Genomic DNA, 18,025 nt, shown 5'->3' on the forward strand with positions numbered 1-18,025 from the left:
TAGGATCTCCATTCCGTGCTATTGTCGACTATCCGTATGATCCTTCTCGTATTTCGGTAAATGGGCTCCGATCGAATTCGTTTTCGGAGGCACGCGTTGGTACACCAGTCTCGTTTGATATCGATGCCTCATTGACACACGATGCGCCGATTACTGTTACAGTGCCACCAGGTGCATAGTTTTTTTTCGTTAAACCCTGGATAGAATTAAACCACGATCAGGTATTTGTTAATAAGTGTCTGGAAATCAATCTGATGTACTATATTGCACTAAAACTGCAAAAGCTATTACCAGCTTTGTTCTGTTTCTAACAGATTTTGTTTTCCAACACAGCTTTCTTGGACAATCATACTGTTTTTTTTTTAATTTCAGTTTACCAGCAGCCACTACTCGAGAAGGATAAGATATCGCCACGTCTGTACCATGTGAGATTCACCCCTGTTGGAGAACCTGGGTCAATTGTTCCAGTTGAGATCCGTTACGATGGAAAGCCTATTCCATTTAGGTCAGTCAGGAAGGTTGAAGAAGTGAAGAAGTTAAATTTGAAGCGCTTATATTTGGTATAAAATCTCGTAAAACTATGTTTCACGAACTTTCTCTTCAAAGTAGTTGCAATTTTTCCTTGACATACCTAGTTTGTTATGATAACTTTTTCGAAGTTGCGCGGCTGGAACATTTAACGTTCAGTTAGTGGAAACTGTGTGATTTAATCCGATGTTCCAATCTGTCCATCGTGCTCGCCATAAACAACGTATTTTATTGGTAGGTCTCATATGTTTAGTCAATTTTTTTCAAAAACGAATTTTAGCCCGTTCCGAATCAAATTACTCCCCGAGACAGAAGTCGCTAAGATTAAAGTCAGCGGACTGGACGGCTCTGGTAAGTCGTAAGTGGTGAATTAAGCCATTAATACATTAGACGTTTTGTTTCGTTAACAAATTTATTGAAGCGCACCCGTTTGATGTAAGTGCCTCGAGAGAGGCTGCAGCACTTGTGGATGTTTCCAACTGTGGAAAAGTGTCGGATCTGAAAGCTTCGGTTGTGGTAAGATTCATTGATTCGATAAGCAAATATTTTCCGAACGTACTCTCAAGGGTCCTGACGCGAGGCCGCGGGATTGTGTGGTGAAAGAAGCAACTATTCCTCAGCACTACGAAGTACGCTTCCCGACTGATATGGCCGGTCATTACAAAGCAGATATCTTTATCAACGGTGAGAAAGCTGGAGATGCAGTGGATGTCTACGCTAAGAAGTCTGGACATAAGGATGATGTGAAGCTCATGGGTGAGTGCTAGTTTTTGCATTTACTCATATACGAAAAAGCGTTTCGAACTTTAAGTGCGTTCTTACGGTCCTTCCGTGTCCACATTGAACAGTGAGTTGTTGCATGCCGGTTTGGTTTTCTTTTTAGTGCTGAAGTTGGGGAGACTCAGGGAATAGACGGAATCTAACACAAGTTTCAATCTGGACTTGGTTTGATTTGGTTATTTTCGTAACCTAATTGGAGCGCATGATTTCGAATGGTGTGCTTGTGGGATTTGTGCACTTGGTTATTTTCATTGTGAAAACTGCCGAGCTTTGTAATCAATTGGGCGAAGTTGCGACAAATAATCTTCAAATATATTTTCTGTAGTGTAGCTGTTACGATTAAAGTCTTGGAGAGTCCATATGGGGATTAATTGCAATTGTGAATGATTAGCTGCGCTTAACGATATTAATAGGGCTAGTATTCATCCATAGTATTTTGCGGACATTTTGACCTGCCGAAGATCCTCTTCTCATCACTGCTCTGTTCTCTTAATCTGCAACATCAGAAAGCCATCGTGGCAAATGAGTTCTTTGTGTCTCCAGTCGACTTCAACAATCGGTGCACCTTTTTTTTCGTACCTGCATTTTATCGAGATAAGATCTTGGCAAATTAAATATAACCCATTGAGACAGTGATTCTGGACTTCAATCTCCGGACTCTGTGAAGAAGGAGCTAATTTTTAAAAGCCGGTGAGATACTTGAGTAGTTACACCTCTCTGATTGCTCTTCCATGAACCGTCTTAGAAATATGTGCTATCACCTGTAACGAGACTGGCGCTGCCATAGGACATCTATAGAAGAGAATTGCCTTGATCACCTCATGTCGTGTCGCGACCGAAGATGTGATGAATTTCGTCTTCTCAATTCCGGAATTTGGAGTTTCAAAGCCGATTTCCGCTCAAGATTGATCTCACTCTCCCTGCACTCAGATAGACTTAGGTCAGGGTCAAGCGTAGTGATGGTACACAACCCTCTCGAATGCGACCCCCCTCCCTCCTCCTCCTTTTTGTTTTTCTTCTTCTTCTTCAACGGAAATTTCATGTGTCTCGAAGGAGAAATGTCGAAAATTAGCCGAGGAATAACTGGCAAATGAGAAGATGGGCAGCTGACAGAAGCGAACGAACACCAAGTAGTAGAAGAAACAAATTTGCTGAAGTGTTGTTCAGGAAAATTGGTATTGAAATATTTTCATTCTTGTTGTATTCTATTTTTAATCCAAAACATATGAAATATCGTTGAATAGTGATTAAACGATTAACCTATGATTATTGGATTCGACAACCCGCGGAGTCAAATTTTTGCAAAAGAGTTGAATTTGAAACCACTTTTAAAAAAAGAAGAGTTTGATTATACGTAGCATTCAGCAATTTAAAAGTGGATTAAATGGAATTTAATAACCAAAAAAGCTCAGATTCTATGCACGTTGTTAGTTCTCGCGAATGACTTCATCATAATGGCGCTAAAAAAATTTTTTAGGTACTTTTTCAGTGAATAAAGTTTCCCCTAAAAACAGGCATATCGCTCCTTGTCCCACCTCCTAGTTTTTTTTTTTGGAGTTTTGATGAGACAAAGAAAATTGCATTTTTTGCATCTTTGTCACACCAAAAATTTGGAAAAGCGGCTCCCGGGAAATCGATTGAGCGTTTGATAGAGAAAATCCTCGGCTACAAAATAGTGGAACATGATTTGCTTCGCGCTAAGTTACTGTGAGTTACTGAATTTTATTCAAGAGCACACCTTTTTCGGCGCGCGACCAAAAATTGGGATTTTGGCAAGTTTTTGAATTCCAGAAAAATGGAACGGCGCTTCAGAAAATCATCCATATATTCGGATAGAGGAACTGAGGAAACTCCTATTTGCAAAATTTCTCCTTTCCGGACCGTCAGGTTCTCTCAAAATTTGGATGGTACGAATAAAAAAAGATAAAAGGTTTTAAATTTTGTCCAATCAAAATTCCAAAGAGACCTTGAGCTAGGAAATACAACCATATGACTGTTTCTTAAAAAAAACCAAATTTTTTCTTTTGGTTTACTTATAACGAAATTAATCGCTATCTTCCATACCTGACGGTGTGCACAGAATCTGAGTTTTTTTTTTGCCAATGAATCCCATTGAAAGTGCTGAAAACTGCGTATATTTACGTATAATTATAATTACTTATAATTATAATTACGTATAATTAAATTCTTCACCCTTCAGAAACGGTTTCAATTTTCTAACTCTTGCAAAAATTCGACTCAATCGGGCTTCGAACCTAATTGTTGCATTGTCAACACGTTATACATTTTCAAAATAAAATGTTGGGACTTCCGTACTGTCCTATGCCTAAAACTAAATACAATGTTTTGTAATCATTTGACCTTATTATTTTTTTTTTTGGAATACTTTATAATTTCTATATCTGGAACAGGTGTAGCGCAGTCGATAAGAGGTCCCGCTGTCTGCACAATCGATCGGAGGCTCGAACTCGCCCTGGTGCTCACCAAGCCCTTCATTCCCCCGGTGTCCAAGGTTGGTAGTAGGCTTGTCTGGGAGATAAAAGCAATGACACATCCGCTAGGCCCCGCAATTCACTGTTTAGACCCCAAAGCAGCAGTAAACCTCAAAGCACTCCTAATTGTATTGATCGGGGTGGCCATCCCAAGAGGATCGATTAAAGCCAGACACTTTATCCACACATTTTATGTAATTGTCTAATACCACGTAATATTTTGGCCTTGTTAGCATGTTATCGTTCATTCAGTCCTGCTTACGAGCCCCTTTCCGACCCCGGCCTAGGCGCTTGTGGACAAGTTGATGAGTTGTACTACGTCTACAAATTCTTTTCTCGCAAGAATGGAATAAGTGGAAGAAGTCGGGTGGTATAGTACTTCCGAGATTCATAAGTCTGAACTCCCAAACTGTTCGACTAGTCTTGCGTCCTCGATGAAGGCACACTGAGCTACTACTGTGTGCCGGAATTCCCCGTACTCTTGCTTTTTACGATTTTCACGATTTGTTTTTGCATATTAGTGCATGAGTAGAATTTCTCAATCTTAGTGAAGTCTTTTTCCTTTACTTTTATCGTTTGTTTTGCTTCTAGGACGCCCATAAGATCTTATTTTGTAGGAATCTAATTTTTGCCCTTTTTTTATAGTTGCACACGATTTTCATCTTTTGTAGTCGTAGTACAAAGAAAACTTCTGGTCTCTAGTTCAGAAGTTTCTCTTGATTCTAAGGGATCTCTCCGAAGTCTTCAGTTTGTAGAGATTGTATTTCTGCACCGTTTTTCTAGCACGGATTTTGGTGTTTCACTTTTACTCCGACAAGGACGCATATTACGCACAAGTACTCCAAAATGTGCAAATCGAATTCCTACTAATTAAGATCTTAGATACATTATAGGAGCAAAACAAACAATAGAACTGATAGGAAATAAATTTGCTCAGACTGCACTTTGCTACGTCTCATTCCTGCACTATTATACGAGAAAAAAAAACTTGGTGATAACCTTAAAGAGCGAAAAGATGCGGTGCGTCGTCATGTTTCACCACGTTTTACGCCTTTTGTTGTCGTAATAATTCAAAAGAGTAAAGTAAGTAAGAGTAAGTGAGTATCCAACAGATACCAGCGGATACCTACGGATATTGTGGAGCAATCAGCGGACAGTTCTTCGGTTTGGGTTCAATCTCCTACTGCACATTCACGGCAAATGCACATTGTGAACCAAGCCAGTGGTCCATGGTTAGTAAACGGCTAGAAGTTGTATACAGAAGGATTGCCATCCCCATCCGTCTACTAACTCCTCAGGACCACTACTACATTTTAAATTTCTCGTTTCTCTGCACCATCCTTTACCGTAAAGGATAAAGTGTCTGGAGTTAATCAATCCACTTTGGATACGCATACGCGTTTTACTGCAATTCGTATTCGTTTGGAGTTTACGAACGTGAAAGTGGCCTATAAAACGACTAGCAGGGGCCAGCCGCTGATCAAGTCAGCATTTTATCCTACCACACAAGTATTGTACTATTGAATTGTATTGTATTAGTATTGAATTTGTCGATCCCGGAGGAATTAAAGGTTTGGTTAGTACTAGGGCGGTCTCGAACATTCGACCGCACAGCCACAGTAGACCTCTAATCGACTGCGCCAAACCCGCCCTACTAAGGTTTACTTTTCATCTGCAATACATCATCAATAGGGATGATGTTTTGTATACCATGGTTCGTCGCTAGAGGTAGATATGGTCGGTTGGTCGGCGCGCTGCTGAAAAGACGTAAAACGTGCTTGTACCTTTGCAAACGAGGCTACACGTGTTGATATCCTATTGTTGCCAGAATAGTGCAGAAGATATGATGCCTAACTTCACGTAGACCATGGGTTTTTCGTTTTTAATGTGCTTCTTGAACATGCTCAGCACTCACTTTTTTAAATGCATCGTATCCATATCCATACCACCCCTGCCATACCTTTTCATTTCAGAGGAAGTATCTATACTTGAAGTACCTATACTATTTTAATTATTTTCATAAAAGTTGAACTATTTGTGTTCTAGTTGTAAACTAGTTTATACGAAATGTTGAAAAGCCGCAACGCAGAACTTCCCTATTTTTGTGGACTTTCTCCAGAAATGCGGCTATTGTTCGTGCCTCTACGTTTCTGAAAATTTCCCGATTTTTTGCTTTTCTCGAGGCGACGTTGCTTCTATTTTATTTGTCGGAAGCATTTTCTTGTTATGTCAAGCGAAATTTCTTTCAGTAACAAGAAAGCATTGCTTAGAGTCCCTTATTTTGTCATCATCCCAACATTAGCTGCATTTCTCAAGCATCGGTTCTTCAAGTTTCCCCTCACTTTTCGAATAGTTCTGACCATTTTTTCGTCCATCACTATCTATCGAGATAACTGGGACGCAACTGACTGCTGCGACCAGCTAGGAGCGCCGTTTGCGAATACAAGCGGACCGAATCACTAGAAGAAAAGGCACAATGTGTACATTCAACATTTACACATGCCTTGAACTGCAAGCTTCATTAAAATGACAATTATAACAGACATTGTTTATTTATTCACATACGCCAATGGCGCACCAAAAGAGGAAACCATGTTTTGTCGGGTCGGAACAAAAATAAAAATTTTTATGCAAAGAAAACTGGCGCAGTCTTTTCCGTGGCGGGCACAAGTAGTGAACGTAAACTAAGTTGAGCCTGTTTGATTATCGGTATTTGTGAGTAGTAAAATGCATATTCTTAGAGATCAGCGCGAATTAATAGCTGTATTTCAAATGAATAGAAGCGAATTCGAGGACGTGCTGCGGTTATGATTATGTTTGTTAACTTCTTCGGTTAACTCTCATGTTCTCATTTCGAAATTCTCATTTTCCTTTGAAGATCAATTTGTTGAATTCAGCTGAGCCTTCAACATAATTCGACTGATCCATTTATTATTTTTTACTTATTGGAAACATCTTAGGAATCGCTCACTTATCTGAATATCTCTGTTCAACACAACCTGATTTTGCTAGTATTCTCTGCAGAGATGAGGAAGAATTTCTGCGAGTGGTGGAAATTGCACTTCACAGTTTGCTACGTACATCTCTAACGAAGTGTTCTTGGCTTGTAGAAATTCCCCGCTTCTATTACAATGGTTTTAAAGTTGGCGAAGAATCATCGATTTGATTACTTCCTTCATTCGGAGTAAACTTTTAAGAGGAAGTTCAACAGATGTTTTCGTGCTACACCCTTCCATTTATCAATTGAGCAGAGGGTTTCGTAGAGTGTAATGAGATGTGGTCGATCATATTGGTAGTTGCAGAGTTAGGTTTTGCAATTTGTGATCCCATGTAATTCATCAGTGTCCGTAAAGAATTGCGCAGTTTTCAATAAAATGTTTTAAAACGCAACTAACGACTGAAATTTGTTCTGAATTATCAACCACTTCATTCGGGTTCATTCATGTTTTCTGTGCTGCAACTATACCAAAATTGTTATACGGCATGTCGTCGGAAACCTCGGTTTGCGCGAACTTCTTTACTGTATGTATTACCTCACAGCGTGGATCTATCGAGTGCCGTTGTTCGTTTTGCTGCATCACAGGTGTTATTCATCTTTGAATCATTATTCTTAAAGTCTCGAATCCTGGTGAAAATTCCTCAGATTTCATATGCTCATAAAGAACATAGGACTGAGGAAGGACGCCCGGAGTAACACCTGCATAACTGACTAACAAGTCGGGCGTGAAGAAAAAATGACCGGAATTATTGATTAAAATGTGCCTGAAAGACCTCCATTGGATCTTTGAAAAAGGAAAATATGTTTGCTTTGATGTATTGATGTGTGTTTAACGACGTGAGTGACATGCACATAACATTGTTTTGTAGCTGTTTGAAAGCAGATAACACTGCATCTGTGCATTGCTCCTACAGCGAGGGAAGAAATGATCATAATTCGGCAATAAATGGCTTTTGTTGACAAACATGCACATTGTTTACAACAGCGTTTTAGGAACTTCGTCCACAGTGTTGTTGATTGGACAAGTTAACTAGATGTTCTAACTATGTAGGTCATTGTTTTCAGCGACTTTCCTTCCTTCCTTGTGAAAGGATCCGATTATGACTAATGTAGTAGGTAAAAATTACACTAATGCTTGTGTTTTCCCACATTAACAGGGGACTGAAGGCATCTGAAGGTGAAGAATGCTGAAACATCAGACCAGTAGCGAAGTTGTCCGTTTATCAACCTAGTAGAACAAGCCTTAAAATAAAACATAAAACAACATTTTTACAGAGGTTTAGAGAAGGAAAAACTTAGAATGTTTATAGAACGCTTGAAGTGCGGGAGAAAATGCTCATACCACAATGATGGTGGTCTTAAGTGTGAGACGAATTTTTCATCAAGGTCCCATCTACTTTCTTCTTTCGATCTTTTTTTTTTGTCGCTACAATTTGAACCGTAAAACAGAATTATGGCGATATTGATCTCGACTTCAAGTGATTAAAAGTGCAAATTTAATCACATGCGAGTGTGTTCGAAACATTTTTTTTTGCATATAGTGGGTATCTTAAATTTTACCTTCCCTTTATGATACATATATGGGCTGGGCCATCCAATTTATACAATGTTCATGCAGAGTATTGTAACTTTTAGTTTTTTCAACCGAAATGTTGGAAGAGTATGGATGTAGAATGCATGGAAGAGGTTCATGGAAAGTTACTAAGAAGATGGAAAAGAATTGTAGAATTCGATGAGAGTATGTTCTAGACGAAAGAAAGTGTTTTGTTCAGATAGAAAAGTATAATATCTCATTATTCATCGGCTGATCCATTCTCCGGTTTTATATAATCAGAGATAGATAAGATGTAGATGTATTTGGGATTTCGGAGAAGGGAGTACAATTATAAGAGTTCCAATTGTTGTACAGTTTAATTGTTCATAAGGGAAGCTGCGAACTGTTCTAAATAGGGTCTTCTGCAAAGAAACGTCACCGCTTTACCCTTTTAGTTGTTCATTGCTACAGTTTCTGGTTTATTCCGAAAACCAACATTATAAATGCTATCTTGAGGAATTAACATTAAAGATTATAAATAAACGGAGAGAATTCCAATGACACGTCTTATCGCATTGTTTATTTCGACTGCATGCAGTGTCGTACTCTCCAAGCGATGATATGGTAGTAATTCACAACCGTGAGTTTTATTATTTCTACGGAGAATTTTCTCTCGATTATTTCAAGATAATTGGTAATAATTGTGACAATATTGGTTTTCAGCTTCCTTACGCTACAGAAGTGGTGAAAAAAGATATGCAAGTGCAAGAAATTCATAGTAAAGGGATAGGGACATATTTCTTGGAGGCATCGAAGGTGCAAAAATGTATTTTGAATATGTGTATTTGATTTGGTCTTGTAAAGCAAAAAGTGTAAGAAAGACGAATGCGCGGCTTTTTTAAAAATACGTAGGTAGGCCGAATCGCCAGCTTTTTGTCAGGGATATCAAAACTTCGAAAGTGGATGAGAAATTGAAAAGTGAACCTAAAAAAACGTTGCTTCGCGTTTTTTTTTTAACTTTCGTCTTCATTGTTTCATTCACTTCAATTCTTCTTCATTGTATTTTCAGTTGCCCTTTGAATTCAGAAGCAAAGTGTTCAGCCGGTTGAGGGACTTAATCATTCCTTCAGAAACCTTGTCCCAGTAGTTGATGCATTCACTTATAGAAAAACTCAACTGCGCTCAAGTACCCATCGGCGACTGGAGTATCGTTTCATACGACAGAAATCGGAGCGAACCTTCTGCTCGACTGGCTGTTGTTCCAAGATCGCCCACTGCTGTAAGATACGGTGAATTTTTGATTTCTTATTGTTTTTGGAAAGATATTATTGCTGTTGTTGCCTCCATATTACTTTTGGTGTTCAGATGTGGAGTCGAAGTCGTTGGGGTCCGGAAGGTTCCGAGATCTCGTCAAATTTCATCCAACAAAGCCGGGACCAAATACGTTAGATGTTTACTATGGTGGTGACAAAGTAGATGAAATCTACTACGAAGTAGGTGTTCCTTGCCAGAAAATTACTGATTTCCCTCGTATGTCGTGTGTCAGTTAAATTTAATGGAACGGTAGTGCTGTTAAGCGACGATGTCATTCCGCTCTCGATCGTTGGCCTAGCAATCATTTATGCGTGAGGGAGCAACGTCCTCGCTGATTCTCTTCCCTTAGCACTCGGGCGAATGCGGCTTACTTGCATGTTGATGATGAGCAACCTCTTGCAAGCCGTCCTTTCATTGTTTTTCCTATTGTCGCGGAACTGGCGCGTTTCTGACACTTTTACCTCTAAGTAGATTCATCTATATAGGTGTCGCGAATGTCGCTACAGGTACATGATTAGTTGAATCTAGCACTCTGTGCAGTAGTTCTTATAACGGTGGATGTTCCCTAAACCGAAACTAGTTTTGCGTTGCACGTAATTTCCTTAATTACCCGCACCACGCGCGAGAGTAAATTAATGGAAATGCGTTGAAAATGTAGTAATTATTAATCTGTTACTGGAAGTGTTTTTCAAACTGTGTGGTTGCGACAGACGAGGTAGTTGTTTTGAAGCTCTGTGCCTGTGATGTTTTCGCCGTTTCTCGGAATTTGGACATATTTGTTTGTTTGTTTGCCGTAGCGCTACTTCCCACTTCTATTAGGACTTCGTAGGCTTTGCACAACCCTCAAAAGTGTTTGTAGAAGTAAATTCCAAGACATATAATCTGCTGTTACAGGTTGGAATTTCTTCGGGAATATAACACTTGATAATAACTCTCTCTTCTCTTTTCGGGTTTCTGTTTTCTCCTGTTACTCTTACGCGTTTTTGAAACTTGATACCACGGTGCTTGAGAATCTTCGCACTCATGGAACTCATTTACGTGATCCAAGCAAGAGCAAGTAGCTCGAAACAACTGAAATTCTTCTTTGTTTTAGTTTGAAAAGCAGTTTCGATAGCAACGTTTTTCTTTTCTGTAAGTCGTAGTTGCTAAATTTTGTATCTTTGCAATTTACCAAGAACTACAACCAAGGTTTTGATCAGCCATAGCAACCAAAAGCTTGTAACATATGTAGTGTCGCACAACAGCTTATCAAGGGTTTTATCAAGCACTCTTTCGCCGCAATACTTTTTTTGCACTTCTTTTGGCTCTTTTGGCTTCAGTACATATAGGAAACTTTTTTTCTTCTTTTAAAATTATGGGTGGTATTTCTAATTATGACTGCAAATAGATACGAAACGTTTTGCTTTGTTTTAAACTAAATGCGAGCAAATAATGTGGCATTGTTACTGATGTGTGGTCATTCTATGCGGCTACTGTTGTTCAACATATCGTTTTTTTTCTTTTGAATTTTCATTTTCGCAAAAATTGGAACAAAGCATCCAAAAATAGCATCAAAAGAGGTATCTGCTTCGTTGCTGCTGTAGTCGATGTACTCTGGGAGAATTTAGTTCTGAATTTGAAGTTATGATGTTATGTGTATTCCTAGACGTCAGAGCTCTTCAGACTTACCAGAGAAATGTAACTTTGTACTTCTTGATGTTCCGTCTCGAAAGGATCAGTTAACTTTCTGGTTTTTTTTATGTGTGATGAGTAAGACGTCACATAGCTTACGCGAAACGTCGTAACGTTGACGTCATTGAAGAGGCGGTTTCTCGATCTTTCGAATAACATTATTTCCACTGATATTGGACATTAGATTTCACTCAAAATGCTGCAATTAATATCTTTCATTTCTTGAAAAAAAAGCATTTCGTATCAAATACTGAAAATCGACACTGATTGATGTATACAATTGAGGATTCACTCTAGAGCAAAAATTTCTTTTCTCAAGCACAAGTTTGGTTATCTTTCATGATAAGAAGTCACACACCTCCAGTAAGAGAACTCATCTTTCGCTTTTTTTTTGTTTCGTTTAATTTTACGTAGATCATTCGTCACGACCTTCTGGAACATCTATTTCTGTAGAATTCTCAGGGGTGCCGGAGATGAGGTTCTTTAAGAACGGCATATTACAGGACTGTTGAGATCTCTCCATGAATAGCTACTTAGTTAGTACTTCACGACCATGAACATAATCACGCCTAATTTCGGCTACTGTTCCAGAAAAAGCCGTAAGAAACATCTTTGTTTCCACCTTCACTGCAACTTGTTACACGATATAACGTACATAACCTACGTACTAGCCCTACATCCAGCGTCTGCAATCCGAACGATGTAACTCAAATAGTAAGCAGAAGCTACCCCACCTGCAAACACATCTCCGTAATACGTAATACTGCATTGTTGGGGACATGAGTGCAATGAATGCTGTTTCACTTGCTTTTTTTTCTGAATTACTAATGTTAACTGACCCTAGAAGCGCCTATAAGCGTCAAGTGCATCCCTACAGCTATCTCTTCGTAGTAGAGCATCAGTATTAGATTATACCAAAAAGTTGACAATGTTGGGATTTTCCAGTGAAAAGATGGGGTTATGGGTGTTGATTTCGATTTCCTACGAGGACCACCTTAAAACACCACCTTTGCCCGGATCCCTCAACAACCTACCCATTCGTTTTAGTTGAATAGACTACTGGAAAACTCGAACTCGAATTTGTTTTCCTCGCCGTTTTTCTAGACTATCAGGAAGAATTGAATTAAACACGCTCACATTCATAATCTACACTGGTAATATCCTATCCACGAAGAAATCCCAACATTGGCAATTTCGTGCTATGCTGTCTTAAATGCTGAAAAGAGAGCAGGGAAAAAGATATCGCGCTCACATAACAATTATGTGTAACAAAATTTTGTTAATAAAAATTTTGTGTAGTAAATAGTATTATTTACGAGTACTACCTATATACGGGAATGTCCTCTTCAATCTCGCTAATATGCGTTAATGCGGAACAGGCCTTTGCGAGTTTTTGATGTTTATCGCTCTCGTAGCTGCTGTTTTTCATCAGCATACAGCTTAGACGGAATCAGAGTGAACAGCCAATTAATCGAACTAATCAATGAGTTCGATCAATGGGCTGGTTGGTATAAAAAGAATAGGAGTGCAACTAAGGCTTGACATGTAGCAAAAATGAGTTTTGTTGGCATTTCAGTAACGTAAATATTTATGACAATCCACTTGCATGCGCTGCAAGAATGCAGTCATCATCGCTTGAGAAGAACTAACTTCTTGATCTATAAGTGATGGCTATTCACTATTTATGAGAAATATCTCCTCCACTCAGCACCGTTGGTCATTATTAACATCAGAAAATGAGGCACCTCTAAAGCGCGAAGGAGCTGCAACTACATTGTGTATGCTGCTGAACAGCTGAGCTTCTTTCTCTCCGTTTGCCCCTGTTTACCTCAACTCTGGCTAGAGATCTCCACTACACCGTCGTTGCAGGTACTTGCATGATTGATTGAAGCTCAGATGTTTAGGTGTGTGAGAAAATTATAAAGCCGCTTCCTAAAATGTTAATCTTTTTAATGTTTGAACCTTTGAGTTATGCACCCGTATGCAAATGTATTATCGACTGTATCTAGTTACTTAACTTAGTTATACTCAACTCATTTGCATGCGAGCTAATGGTTCGTATTGAGTCTGCGGCTATTAGTAATGATGTTACATTCACATCCATTTCTACTCTTTAGGATCAAACGTCTTCCTCGGTAATCTTGTCTGCAAATTAGAGTTCCGTTTCTGGACAAGAAATTGCAATTAATTGTTCTTCATGAATAAATAAATAAACAAATATATATATATATATATATATATATATATATATATACTCTGTTTGCTCAGTAAAAGACGTGACTTGATGTGCCTCTTTGAAGATCCTAGCTAGAAATAATTGAATACTACCTTCGAAAAGCGCTTGTGCATAGGGAGAAATATTCCTCCGAGCCTGCTGTTAAATTTGTAATTTCATGATTTCGCTTGGTACAACACAACCGGCACAGAATTTACCGCACGAGTTGTTCAGCTATGGTTGTGTTACGTATCTCTTGACCTCATGTTTTGCCACAGCCTCGGAAACAGTTGGTGGAGTGTGCCGTGCCTGGGGCTGACTCCGCCACAAAGCCACTTTTCACCCAACCATGCTGCTCTTAGCGGCCCAGCCAGCTTCATTTGACCCAAGAAACAGTCCAGACTTCAATCGTCATCAGAGCTTATCATTTCCTTTATTTTTTTTTCCCAAGTCTTCGGATGTGTAGATTGATTAACAAGTTCTTTTTTTAAAGTTTTATTGTCCAAGTGTAGTTAAAATTGTTCGGCTGCGAAAGAAAACAAGTACAGGTACATATTTTAGTTCCAATTTTTCATCAACAGTTTTTGTTTTGGATCATTTTGGAGTTTTGACTCGTTCTGCTGCCGTTTTAACAGTTCTTCGTGTCTTCTATTTCCGTTCGGTGGAAACTTGCGTTATCTTTTATCTCTGATGTGTTTCTTGACTGGATCACATTCTTTTCTTTCTTTCTTTTTTGAAAATAGATGGCTGTTGTTCCGATACTATAAAATTTCTTATGAGTTGATGCTTCCCAAGGTGCGATCTCTGAGATCTCATTGCCCTTCGTTTATACTACATAAACCTTACTATATCGAAGCCTTCATTCACGGGCACGCGAGCAATTCTCATCTGTGAAGTGCCGAAAATGCAGCTCAATTTATGTATGAGCGGTATTTGAGAGTGTTTAGATGAGAAGGATTCTTGCTATGCGTGTTAAGATCACAGCTGTGACTCTGTTGTTTTGATTGAAGTAACAGTTTGTTGTTTTTCACTGTCTCTCTGTTGTCACATGAAACCGGTTAATTGGTCTAGACGCTCTTGATTTTCAGGCAGTTCCTGCAGATCACGGGCGAGCATTAAAGTCGCACGTACAACAGGTGCAACAGGATCCGATAGAAGCTTATGAGCGAAAGTACTATTCTGGAGTAAGCAGCAACAATAATAATACCAAAGAATACACGAGCTCACGATACAGTACCAGTCCAACAAGTGATCGCTACCGATACGCTGCAAGTCCACCAAGTGTACTTAGCAACAAGTCATCGTTTGACCAAAAACCGTCGAGTGTTACCTCGTCACCACCCCCATCACGAAGCACAGCCTCATCGCCACCACAACGAAGTGTCACCCCGCCAACAACAGCACGAAGTTTCACTTCGCCACCAGTCTCTTCTCCTAACTCTACAGCGTTTTACACTAGAGAGTTTAAGGTAGGTGCTCATACAAAAGCAGCCGTTATCTTCCGTTCGAATTTTCTCAGAACGACTACTTTGGCTTCCTCCGAGAATGTGTTGATTTATAATTTTACTTTTTAAGCTAAACGTACCTCCTTACGTTCGCCCGGAATCGTTGAAAGCGTTCGTTACTATGCCGTCCAAGAACACTGATCAGGCTGAAATCATCGATAACCATGACGGTGGGTGCCTCTTTCACTTCTACTCGGTTACTCGGTTCGAGCTTCTTCCGTTTTTACACTTATGTTTTGATGTTATGGTCAGTATCGAAATTTGATGCTGCCATAAATCGTGCCTGCTTCTTCGAGGGGCTAGTGTAAAGTGTACGCTGCAGATCGCTGAAATGCTTTAAAATATGTTTTCTCGGAATCATTGCTCCGATGCTGCGTTTTGAATTTTGTCGCCTTAGGTCTCATTGTTAATTAACAAGTTATTCGTCAACCAGCTGCAAGTTAAGGTGACTGTGTAGGTGCACATACGTGTACCAACTGCCCTAGTACATATTTCATTTCGTAACATGCCCGTATTCGTTGAGTGTAAAATCAGGTGCCGTGTTTAATCATTCTAGCACACTGAAAGATTGATTTCTCAGATCACTACTGAGGAATGTCACGTGTGAGTCGCTCAGTCTACTCATTCATTCGTTCGTATTCGAGTTTGTTGTATGTTTAAGATTACGAATTGAGATTAAGATTAATAAATCATAGTTCTCAAATAGTAACCACTAAAAAAACATTATAAAATAGCACTCAAACATGCTGAATGAAGCTGGATCGCAAAGCAAAATGTAGTTTGATTCTGCGCAGTAACGTTCTTGCAACATAGAAACTTGCTCCAGCAGTTTCGTTCCGATCCACCTATACAAATTAGTCCCATTGGAAGGTTTTTTTTTCTGCAAGTCGTTATTTCTTCAATTCGTTTTTATTTAATTTCAAGTTTAAATGTGGTAAACGTAGTTGTGGGGATAGCAAAAGAACTCCCTAAGCAGGTATTCAATTCCAATAGGAAACATAAAATTTTTTCAAATTAAATTCCTAGGTATTTCTAAATAGATCGTTTCTCGCTTTTCTATCTTCGGGTCAGAAAGATATGCGCTCCTCTCAAAATGACCAACTCAAAAACCATTTTGTCTCAGAAGTGCTTTCTCGGTGTTTATTAAGGTACAACATTCTGTGATGTAGCACATAAATAAATCACTTATTTTATGAAGGGTAGCTGTTGTGAAAAGTCATTACTGTTATCATGTGAGTTTAAGCCTTGAAGGTGCATTAGGGAAGAATGCAGGATATAAAACATCGCCGAATATGAGTTGTTTGGATGTGGTGGTATTTTTATTTTCCTTCTAGAATTCAGTATCTTGCGGGCAGAGTCGAGATTATCACGGCAAAAAATGTAAAAACTTCGCACAAACATCTTCCCAAGCTGGCATTATCTCATTTTGTTCTGGTTTGTCCTACCTATCTTCAGCCATGATACAAACATTCAGAAACTATAACTTGAACAGAAAAAAGTATATGAAAATGATAATTTTTACAGAGAGGCAAAACTCGAACATCTAGAAGCTGCATAGTGAATATGGATCCCACTATTTAATAGCCAGTAATTTTTCAATGTGCTGTTCTTTGTACTGATGCAATTATTCAAGCTGAGAGATTTTGACAACTAGTTGGGGCAACCGTTTCGTCGTTGCTGAATCCTTCAAGCGTTTCCATTCATTTATGTGTATATAGAGGCGCTGCTGAATGCATCAAAATAGATTAGGTTTCTCTGTGAAAAGTGAATCGTTATCTTTTCTCTTTTTTTTTCTTCTCTCAAATGGGGAATTTCGTCCTTCTACATATTTCTAAAGGTGGCCTAATGTTAACCTTTAAGGTACCATACAAGTGAAATATGTGCCGAAAAAACACGGAGCTCATGAACTCTCGATCGTACAAGATGGAGCGCATATATCGGTAGATCTGCTTTCTTCTCTTTCAAGCTTATTATGTATTATTATTATATTCATAACTATGGTTTCTCCCATCACCCCTCTCTTTTCTATACTGCAATTTCCAGGGGAGCCCACTTCGATTCTTTGTGGATGGCTACAAAGACGGCTTTGCTACCGTATATGGCCCTGGTCTGCTGAACTCGATTGTTGGAGAGCCAGCTGCATTTACCGTTTGTGCAAAAGGATCAGCTGCCAAAGAGCTATCTGTTAGCATCGAAGGACCTGCTCAAAGCACTATCAAGATCCATGACAATAAGGTTAATCATCGAGAGTCCTTTTGCTCCTCATTTGACAGTCAGCGCCAAATGTGTCCTTGTGACGGCTACATGTATGCAGCAACGCGCGATGTACTTGACGTACCCTTTCGTCTCCTGTTTTTTCCCAATCGAAAGCAGATCACGGTATCAGGTTGAAGACATGCGGCGCAAGGAATAGGTGCTATTTTAACAAATTGGTGTTAGGAGATCTTAAAGTAAAATCAATTCCTTTCCTTTTCTCATTCTGCTGTGATCTGATTTCGTATTCTACCTTCTAAAATTCAGCCAACTTGGAGCCTCCACGTGCAGCTACAATTAATCTCATGCGTTGTTGGAAAATTTTATGAGAAATATTTCATTTTACCAAACCCCTTGTACTTTCTGCACCCATCTTTACACTTATTTGTAAATTGTGTCAGTCCTCATACTTAATTTTTTTTCCAATTTTTTTCAACAAGTTAATATTTTCAAATGGTTCCCTCTACATCTTCCAGGATGGCACATGCTCTGTTACGTGGGTGCCACCAGTTCCCGGTGAATACAAAGTCCATGTCAAACTTGGTGGCAAAGAAGTTCACGACTCGCCTTTCACGGTGTTGGTTGCTGGAGAGGGACAGGTATGGATAGTGCATGATCTATTTAAAATTTGTTTCCAGCATTTCATTATTCGTTATCCAACTTGTTGCAACATGTAATTTCATGCTAGCCTTTGGAACTTATACTTTCGAACTTTTCTATCTAACTTCATCTACC

The 18,025-nt window shown here is 39.1% G+C and overlaps 1 protein-coding gene across 2 annotated transcripts in view; it reads left to right on the top strand.

The window, feature by feature from the left end:
* Positions 1-18,025, top strand: part of RB195_002418 (uncharacterized protein) — a gene marked incomplete at both ends in the record, with an annotated part of 47,579 nt that overhangs the window by 24,149 nt on the left and 5,405 nt on the right. The window contains 13 exons of one of the 2 annotated variants that reach the window (XM_064199667.1): positions 4-171; positions 373-505; positions 809-879; positions 950-1,044; positions 1,095-1,284; positions 1,340-1,375; positions 9,499-9,621; positions 9,698-9,825; positions 14,621-15,001; positions 15,108-15,207; positions 16,898-16,977; positions 17,081-17,272; positions 17,767-17,889. In XM_064199667.1, coding sequence (XP_064055548.1) covers positions 4-171; positions 373-505; positions 809-879; positions 950-1,044; positions 1,095-1,284; positions 1,340-1,375; positions 9,499-9,621; positions 9,698-9,825; positions 14,621-15,001; positions 15,108-15,207; positions 16,898-16,977; positions 17,081-17,272; positions 17,767-17,889 — 1,820 coding nt within the window. The remainder of the gene's footprint in view (positions 1-3; positions 172-372; positions 506-808; positions 880-949; positions 1,045-1,094; positions 1,285-1,339; positions 1,376-9,498; positions 9,622-9,697; positions 9,826-14,620; positions 15,002-15,107; positions 15,208-16,897; positions 16,978-17,080; positions 17,273-17,766; positions 17,890-18,025) is intronic. The other variant, XM_064199668.1, reaches the window with a different exon arrangement.

The sequence above is a fragment of the Necator americanus genome, chromosome IV, assembly GCF_031761385.1.
Source record: "Necator americanus strain Aroian chromosome IV, whole genome shotgun sequence".
In the NCBI taxonomy this organism is placed as follows: Eukaryota; Metazoa; Nematoda; class Chromadorea; order Rhabditida; family Ancylostomatidae; genus Necator; species Necator americanus.